This window comes from Oncorhynchus tshawytscha, linkage group LG05 (genome assembly GCF_018296145.1).
Source record: "Oncorhynchus tshawytscha isolate Ot180627B linkage group LG05, Otsh_v2.0, whole genome shotgun sequence".
Lineage (NCBI taxonomy): Eukaryota > Metazoa > Chordata > Actinopteri > Salmoniformes > Salmonidae > Oncorhynchus > Oncorhynchus tshawytscha.
Window position 1 is genome coordinate 88,590,104 of NC_056433.1, and position 9,858 is coordinate 88,599,961.

At 39.2% G+C, this 9,858-nt stretch overlaps 1 protein-coding gene across 5 annotated transcripts in view; it reads right to left on the bottom strand.

The window, feature by feature from the left end:
* The window catches only part of LOC112251668 (ubiquitin-protein ligase E3A-like), a 60,007-nt gene extending 55,869 nt beyond the window's left edge, over positions 1 to 4,138 (bottom strand). For 2 of the 5 annotated variants that reach the window (XM_042322667.1, XM_042322664.1), the window contains exons 1-2: positions 3,893 to 4,138; positions 2,996 to 3,039 (exon numbers count right to left, since the gene is read on the bottom strand). Coding sequence is in view for 3 of the 5 variants with exons in the window: in XM_042322664.1 (XP_042178598.1) it covers positions 2,996 to 2,997 (2 nt within the window). In the remaining 2 variants the exon portion in view is untranslated. Of the gene's footprint in view, positions 1 to 2,984; positions 3,040 to 3,186; positions 3,558 to 3,892 lie in introns of those variants that run through there. The other 3 variants (XM_042322663.1, XM_042322666.1, XM_042322665.1) reach the window with 3 other exon arrangements.
* Positions 4,139 to 9,858: the final 5,720 nt, after the last annotated feature.

A 9,858-nucleotide genomic window follows, 5' to 3' on the forward strand; every position in this document is an offset into this window, starting at 1 on the left:
TGCTAATATCTATCCTTACATCACAATGTCATATCAGAATGATAATATTTATCCTTACATCACAATGACATATCAGAATGATAATATCTATCCTTACATATCAGAATGATAATATCTATCCTTACATATCAGAATGCTAATATCTATCCTTACATATCAGAATGCTAATATCTATCCTTACATATCAGAATGCTAATATCTATCCTTACATATCAGAATGCTAATATCTATCCTTACATATCAGAATGATAATATCTATCCTTTCATCACAATGTCATATCAGAATGCTAATATCTATCCTTACATATCAGAATGATAATATCTATCCTTTCATCACAATGTCATATCAGAATGCTAATATCTATCCTTACATATCAGAATGCTAATATCTATCCTTACATATCAGAATGATAATATCTATCCTTACATCACAATGTCATATCAGAATGCTAATATCTATCCTTACATATCAGAATGATAATATCTATCCTTACATATCAGAATGATAATATCTATCCTTTCATCACAATGTCATATCAGAATGCTAATATCTATCCTTACATCACAATGTCATATCAGAATGATAATATCTATCCTTACATATCAGAATGATAATATCTATCCTTACATATCAGAATGATAATATCTATCCTTACATATCAGAATGATAATATCTATCCTTACATATCAGAATAATAATATCTATCCTTACATATCAGAATGATAATACCTATCCTTACATATCAGAATGATAATATCTATCCTTACATATCAGAATGATAAAATCTATCCTTACATCACAATGTCATATCAGAATGATAATATCTATCCTTACATATCAGAATGATAATATCTATCCTTACACCACAGTGTCTTATCAGAATGATAATATCTATCCTTACATATCAGAATGATAATATCTATCCTTACATATCAGAATGATAATATCTATCCTTACATATCAGAATGATAATATCTATCCTTACATCACAATGTCATATTAGAATGATAATATCTATCCTTACATATCAGAATGATAATATCTATCCTTACATATCAGAATGATAATATCTATCCTTACATATCAGAATGATAATATCTATCCTTACATATCAGAATGACATATCAGAATGATAATATCTATCCTTACATATCAGAATGATAATATCTATCCGTACATCACAATGTCATATCAGAATGATAATATCTATCCTTACATATCAGAATGATAATATCTATCCTTACATATCAGAATAATAATATCTATCCTTACATCACAATGTCATATCAGAATGCTAATATCTATCCTTACATCACAATGTCATATCAGAATGATAATATTTATCCTTACATCACAATGACATATCAGAATGATAATATCTATCCTTACATATCAGAATGATAATATCTATCCTTACATATCAGAATGATAATATCTATCCTTACATCACAATGACATATCAGAATGCTAATATCTATCCTTACATATCAGAATGATAATATCTATCCTTACATATCAGAATGATAATATCTATCCTTACATATCAGAATGATAATATCTATCCTTACATCACAATGTCATATCAGAATGATAATATCTATCCTTACATCACAATGTCATATCAGAATGATAATATCTATCCTTACATCACAATGTCATATCAGAATGATAATATCTATCCTTACATATCAGAATGATAATATCTATCCTTACATATCAGAATGATAATATCTATCCTTACATATCAGAATGATAATATCTATCCTTACATATCAGAATGATAATATCTATCCTTACATATCAGAATGATAATATCTATCCTTACATATCAGAATGATAATATCTATCCTTACATATCAGAATGATAATATCTATCCTTACATATCAGAATGATAATATCTATCCTTACATCACAATGTCATATCAGAATGATAATATCTATCCTTACATCACAATGTCATATCAGAATGATAATATCTATCCTTACATATCAGAATGATAATATCTATCCTTACATATCAGAATGATAATATCTATCCTTACATATCAGAATGATAATATCTATCCTTACATATCAGAATGATAATATCTATCCTCACATCACAATGTCAAATCAGAATGATAATATCTATCCTTACATATCAGAATGATAATATCTATCCTTACACCACAGTGTCTTATCAGAATGATAATATCTATCCTTACATATCAGAATAATATCTATCCTTACATCACAATGTCATATCAGAATGATAATATCTATCCTTACATATCAGAATGATAATATCTATCCTTACATATCAGAATGATAATATCTATCCTTACATATCAGAATGATAATATCTATCCTTACATATCAGAATGATAATATCTATCCTTACATATCAGAATGATAATATCTATCCTTACATATCAGAATGATAATATCTATCCTTACATATCAGAATGATAATATCTATCCTTACATATCAGAATGACAATATCTATCCTTACATATCAGAATGATAATATCTATCCTTACATATCAGAATGATAATATCTATCCTTACATATCAGAATGATAATATCTATCCTTACATATCAGAATGATAATATCTATCCTTACACCACAGTGTCTTATCAGAATGATAATATATATCCTTACACCACAGTGTCTTATCAGAATGATAATATCTATCCTTACACCACAGTGTCTTATCAGAATGATAATATCTATCCTTACACCACAGTGTCTTATCAGAATGATAATATATATCCTTACACCACAGTGTCTTATCAGAATGATAATATCTATCCTTACACCACAGTGTCTTATCAGAATGATAATATCTATCCTTACACCACAGTGTCTTATCAGAATGATATTTCACAATACATGTTCAGTCCAAATAGGAATTGCAGAACAATTGTTTTCAAAAAACAGTGTGCCAAATGAGGTGTCTCATGGGAATCTGGGGCATTAGTAGTAGTAACATGCCTGTACCTGCCACTTACATTCGGCTTGGTTTAGTGTGCTCTGTGATGTAGGTAACTGGACTCTGAAACGGACGAGATGGGAGGAAGTTAGAGAACTAACCTTTGAGGATCATCTTTATATTAGGCTTTCCAAAATAAACGTCCGTAAGAAGTCAGGAATAATAAGTCATGAAAAAGACAGAAATTAAACAGGTATACAGTTCAACTACCTCATATTCATTAGCTTCCTTCGACATAGTAAGTCTTGCTTCGTCATTCAGAATATGGTTCGTGCTTACATGGAAGATAATATTCTACAGCACCCGGATGTCAACAAACTCATTACAATTGTTGCAACATTATTTTATTTAGGTTGGGGTTTATTCATTACGGAAACCGTTTACCGTTTAAGAACCAAACGGAAGCTAACGGAACGACACGGGGAGGGACCTACCGGGGGATTTGGCCAACGGAAACTCTCGTTCGCGTTTCCCATTTAGACTAAACGGTTTCTGTTGCCAAAATGCTTTGCAACGGTATCGGCGTAATGATTACAATGTTGCGACAGTATCGGCGTAATGATTACAATGTTGCGACATTGTTACATTGTTGACAAACACAAGCTAGTCGGACGTTAGTTCACATCAAACGGGCCCCTGAACTGTCACCACAGCAGCAGCGAGTTGAGAACAAGCTAGATGATTCTAGTTCAATCGAAGTGAAACACATTATGTCAAACTGGACATGTCAACAACTGGAGGGTGGATACGGAGTTTTAAAAAAAGAAGAAAAAAGTCAAATCACTGCAAACGTGTATGAATATTTTGGAGATGTTTTTCACCCTGTTTACGGAATCACCTCGGACAGTAAATTGCAGTCCAATAGTATCCCCGGTGTTAGCTAGCTAGCGTTAGATAGATATTGTATACTACCGACCTGTGAGCGGTAGCCGAGTCATTCAGGGGCGGACTTTCTGTCTGTGGCCAAATCAGCTTTCCTTCGACAGTCTTGCTCTCACGTGTCCTTCCTAGAACACTATATTCGGCACTTACTATATACTAATCCAATGGATGTTCTGCGTGCCAAATAATACGATACAAGTTTGGTTTTTAGGCCTGCTAAACTCCCAGGTCACAAAATATACTCGACCATTTTGTGTCAACACGGAGATGTATCCCGGCATGCAGCGCATGGTCATCCCCAAACAGAACATTTGGAATTAGAATACTAGAAGGGTCATGAACCTTGTTATGACTCGATGTAAACCATTTTGGTCAGGGAGTTGGTCAACCATTAATTTGCCAGTGCTGTGATAAAATATTTGTGATAACAATGAATTTGACCTTTGTGTTTGTTAGCTAGCCAGACAATTTTAGAAGAATTATTTTATTTTTTTTATTTTTTATTTCACCTTTATTTAACCGGGTAGGCTAGTTGAGAACAAGTTCTCATTTACAACTGCGACCTGGCCAAGATAAAGCATAGCATTGTGAATAGACAACAACACAGAGTTACACATGGAGTAAACAATAAACAAGTCAATTACACAGTAGAAAAAAAGAGAGTCTATATACATTGTGTGAAAAAGGCATAAGGAGGTAGGCGAATAATGACAATTTTGCAGATTAACACTGGAGTGATAAATGATCAGATGGTCATGTACAGGTAGAGATACTGGTGTGCAAAAGAGCAGAAAAGTAAATAAATATAAACAGTATGGGGATGAGGTAGGTAAATTGGGTGGGCTATTTACCGATAGACTATGTACAGCTGCAGCGATCGGTTAGCTGCTCAGATAGCAGATGTTTGAAGTTGGTGAGGGAGATAAAAGTTTCCAACTTCAGCGATTTTTGCAATTCGTTCCTGTCACAGGCAGCAGAGAACTGGAACGAAAGGCGGCCAAATGAGGGGTTGACTTTAGGGATGATCAGTGAGATACACCTGCTGGAGCGCGTGCTACGGGTGGGTGTTGCCATCGTGACCAGTGAACTGAGATAAGGCGGAGCTTTACCTAGCATGGACTTGTAGATGACCTGGAGCCAGTGGGTCTGGTGACGAATATGTAGCGAGGGCCAGCTGACTAGAGCATACAGGTTGCAGTGGTGGGTGGTATAAGGTGCTTTAGTAACAAAACGGATGGCACTGTGATAAACTGCATCCAGTTTGCTGAGTAGAGTATTGGAAGCTATTTTGTAGATGACATCGCCGAAGTCGAGGATCGGTAGGATAGTCAGTTTTACTAGGGTACGTTTGAGATGTTTGATATGAGTCTGGAAGGGGAGTTTAAAGTCTAGCCAGACACCTAGGTACTTATAGATGTCCACATATTCTAGGTCGGAACCATCCAGGGTGGTGATGCTAGTCGGGCGTGCGGGTGCAGGCAGCGAATGGTTGAAAAGCATGCATTTGGTTTTACTAGCGTTTAAGAGCAGTTGGAGTCCACGGAAGGAGTGTTTTATGGCGTTGAAGCTTGTTTGGAGGTTAGATAGCACAGTGTCCAAGGAAGGGCCGGAAGTATACAGAATGGTGTCGTCTGCATAGAGGTGGATCAGGGAATCGCCCGCAGCAAGAGCAACATCATTGATATATACAGAGAAAAGAGTCGGCCCGAGAATTGAACCCTGTGGCACCCCCATGGAGACTGCCAGAGGACCGGACAACATGCCCTCCGATTTGACACACTGAACTCTGTCTGCAAAGTAGTTGGTGAACCAGGCAAGGAAGTCATAAGACAAACCGAGGCTACTGAGTCTGCCGATAAGAATATGGTGATTGGCAGAGTCGAAAGCCTTGGCCAGGTCGATGAAGACGGCTGCACAGTACTGTCTTTTATCGATGGCGGTTATGATATCGTTTAGTACCTTGAGCGTGGCTGAGGTGCACCCGTGACAGGCTCGGAAACCAGATTGCACCGCGGAGAAGGTACGGTGGGATTCGAGATGGTCAGTGACCTGTTTGTTGACTTGGCTTTCGAAGACCTTAGATAGGCAGGGCAGGATGGATATAGGTCTGTAACAGTTTGGGTCCAGGGTGTCAAGCCCAGCTGATTTGTACGGGTCCAGGTTTTGCAGCTCTTTCTATCTGCTATCTGCATTTGGGTAAAGGAGAACCTGGAGAGGCTTGGGCGAGTAGCTGCGGGGGGAGGGGGCGGAGCTGTTGACCTAGGTTGGAATAGCCAGGAGGAAGGCATGGCCAGCCGTTGAGAAATGCTTGTTGAAGTTTTCGATAATCATGGATTTATCGGTGGTGACCGTGTTACCTAGCCTCAGTGCAGTGGGCAGCTGGGAGGAGGTGCTCTTGTTCTCCATGGACTTTACAGTGTCCCAGAACTTTTTGGAGTTAGAGCTACAGGATGCAAATTTCTGCCTGAAGAAGCTGGCCTTGGCTTTCCTGACTGACTGCGTGTATTGGTTCCTGACTTCCCTGAACAGTTGCAGGACTATTCGATGCTATTGCAGTCTGCCACAGGATGTTTTTGTGCTGGTCGAGGGCAGTCAGGTCTGGAGTGAACCAAGGGCTATATCTGTTCTTAGTTCTGCATTTTTTGAACGGAGCATGCTTATCTAAAATGGTGAGGAAGTTACTTTTAAAGAATGACCAGGCATCCTCAACTGACGGGATGAGGTCAATATCCTTCCAGGATACCCGGGCCAGGTCGATTAGAAAGGCCTGCTTGCAGAAGTGTTTTAGGGAGCGTTTGACAGTGATGAGGGGTGGTCGTTTGACCGCGGGCCCATAGCAGATACAGGCAATGAGGCAGTGATCGCTGAGATCCTGGTTGAAGACAGCAGAGGTGTATTTGGAGGGCCAGTTGGTCAGGATGACGTCTATGAGGGTGCCCTTGTTTACAGATTTAGGGTTGTACCTGGTGGGTTCCTTGATGATTTGTGTGAGATTGAGGGCATCTAGCTTAGATTGTAGGACTGCCGGGGTGTTAAGCATATCCCAGTTTAGGTCACCTAACAGAACAAACTCTGAAGCTAGATGGGGGCGATCAATTCACAAATGGTGTACAGGGCACAGCTGGGAGCTGAGGGGGGTCGGTAGCAGGCGGCAACAGTGAGAGACTTATTTCTGGAGAGAGTCATTTTTTAAATTAGTAGTTCGAACTGTTTGGGTATGGACCTGGAGAGTATGACATTACTTTGCAGGCTATCTCTGCAGTGGACTGCAACTCCTCCCCCTTTGGCAGTTCTATTTTGACGGAAAATGTTATAGTTGGGTATGGAAATCTCAGAATTTTTGGTGGCCTTCCTAAGCCAGGATTCAGACACGGCAAGGACATCAGGGTTAGCAGAGTGTGCTAAAAGCAGTGAGTAAAACAAACTTAGGGAGGAGGCTTCTGATGTTGACATGCATGAAACCAAGGCTTTTTCGATCACAGAAGTCAACGAATGAGGGTGCCTGGGGACATGCAGGGCCTGGGTTTACCTCCACATCACATCAACAGAGGAGGAGTAGTATGAGGGTGCGGCTAAAGGCTATCAAAACTGGTCGCCTAGAGCATTGGGGACAAAGAATAAAAGGAGCAGATTTCTGGGCATGGTAGAATATATTCAGGGCATAATGTGCAGACAGGGGTATGGTGGGGTGCGGGTACAGCGGAAGTAAGCCCAGGCACTGGGTGATGATAAGAGAGGTTGTATCTCTGGACATGTTTTTAATTAACTGCCAAGACTCAATGAAATCAATAGATGAGGTAAAGTGGTCAATGGACAGTAGACAACTTCATAGTTAGGTGGGACTTGCAACACATTATTCTCCTTATTGTTCTGCATGCTACTGCTCTTACACTGTGTAAACTAGAAATGCCATTCAACATTTCAAAGCGTGCAGACTAATCTGGAATAGTGTGCTAGCAATACAACTTTTTTTTCATATGATTTATACTTTTAAAACTATACATTTGTTTGTCTCTATTTTTGTCTTCAATCACGTTAATGGGATTTTTTTTGTTGTTGCGACATTCTAAATCTCCCCATTGTGACATCATCACTTCCAACATCCGTTCACCGTAAATACAACGATGCAACTTTTGAAACAAATCTTCCACTTTCGGCCACTTTGCCAAACACTTACACAACAAATTAGAGGGTATGACATCTCCGTCTACTTCTCTGCATTTCGGAACAGAAATATATTGTACAGATCTAATGATACTGCTGTTTTAGTAATTTTTGACTACTTTCCCAGCACTTTAGTTTGCGGTTGTTAATTTACTCTGGCTATCTATTCCGATTTCAGAGCATTCTGGTCTGAGTTTTCCAGAGAGCTATATATATATATTTATTTTTTAGGGGGTGGATCAGCATTGAAATTAAGGATAGATTGTTGCTTCCATCAATGTAATTGTCTGTGCCTTTTCCAATCCCCCATTTATTTTGGGGGTAAATATATCTATATATATATATATATATATATACATACATACACAAATTCAAACATTTCACTGAGTTACAGTTCATATAAGGAAATCAGTCATTTGAAATACTGTATATACATACATACACATACCCATATATACCCACATATACACACACACTTTCTTTTCTTGAATATATCTTTATTATTCCCCAAACCCTACCACCCCTTCCCCAATTGGAGTAAGCTAATAAACAACAACACTCAGGCATCTACGTCCAGCTTATATATACTATACACGTTTTACAGGCAATCTATTTCACAATAGTTATATTTTGTTTGTTTTTAGTCCTTCCTCTATTTCTGATGTCCCTCCAGGTTGATTTCTATTTGTAACTGTGCTATTTCACAAAGGTTCTGAACCAATATACATTTACAGACCCCATATGTTTTACATTACTAACAACAATACATCTTGTTATTAGTCTCACCCTTCAGCTCCATTCAACCTCTCCCATCTATCTCTCAACACCATCCAGTCCCTTCAGCTCCATTCAACCCCTCCCATCTATCTCTCAACACCATCCAGTCCCTTCAGCTCCATTCAACCCCTCCCATCTATCTCTCAACACCATCCAGTCCCTTCAGCTCCATTCAACCCCTCCCATCTATCTCTCAACACCATCCAGTCCCACCCTTCAGCTCCATTCAACCCCTCCCATCTATCTCTCCCTTCAGCTCCATTCAACCCCTCCCATCTATCTCTCAACACCATCCAGTCCCATCCTTCAGCTCCATTCAACCCCTCCCATCTATCTCTCACACCATCCAGTCCCTTCAGCTCCATTCAACCCCTCCCATCTATCTCTCAACACCATCCAGTCCCATCCTTCAGCTCCATTCAACCCCTCCCATCTATCTCTCAACACCATCCAGTCCCTTCAGCTCCATTCAACCCCTCCCATCTATCTCTCAACACCATCCAGTCCCATCCTTCAGCTCCATTCAACCCCTCCCATCTATCTCTCAACACCATCCAGTCCCATCCTTCAGCTCCATTCAACCCCTCCCATCTATCTCTCAACACCATCCAGTCCCACCCTTCAGCTCCATTCAACCCCTCCCATCTATCTCCATTCAACCCCTCCCATCACCATCCAGTCCCACCCTTCAGCTCCATTCAACCCCTCCCATCTATCTCTCAACACCATCCAGTCCCTTCAGCTCCATTCAACCCCTCCCATCTATCTCTCAACACCATCCAGTCCCACTCCTTCAGCTCCATTCAACCCATCTCCCATCTTCATCTTCAACCCTCCCATCTATCACCATTCAGTCCCAGCTCCATTCAACCCCTTCAGCTCCATTCAACCCCTCCCATCTATCTCCCAACACCATCCATTTTGGATTTCTATTCGCCATATATTTTTCAACTGTGATGCTTCACAAAAGTACTGAACCTTTCTATTCTCATAGCTTCTATAGATTGTATATTAAAGATAAACATTTTTGCTAAAATAATTAGTATCTTATTGTAAATA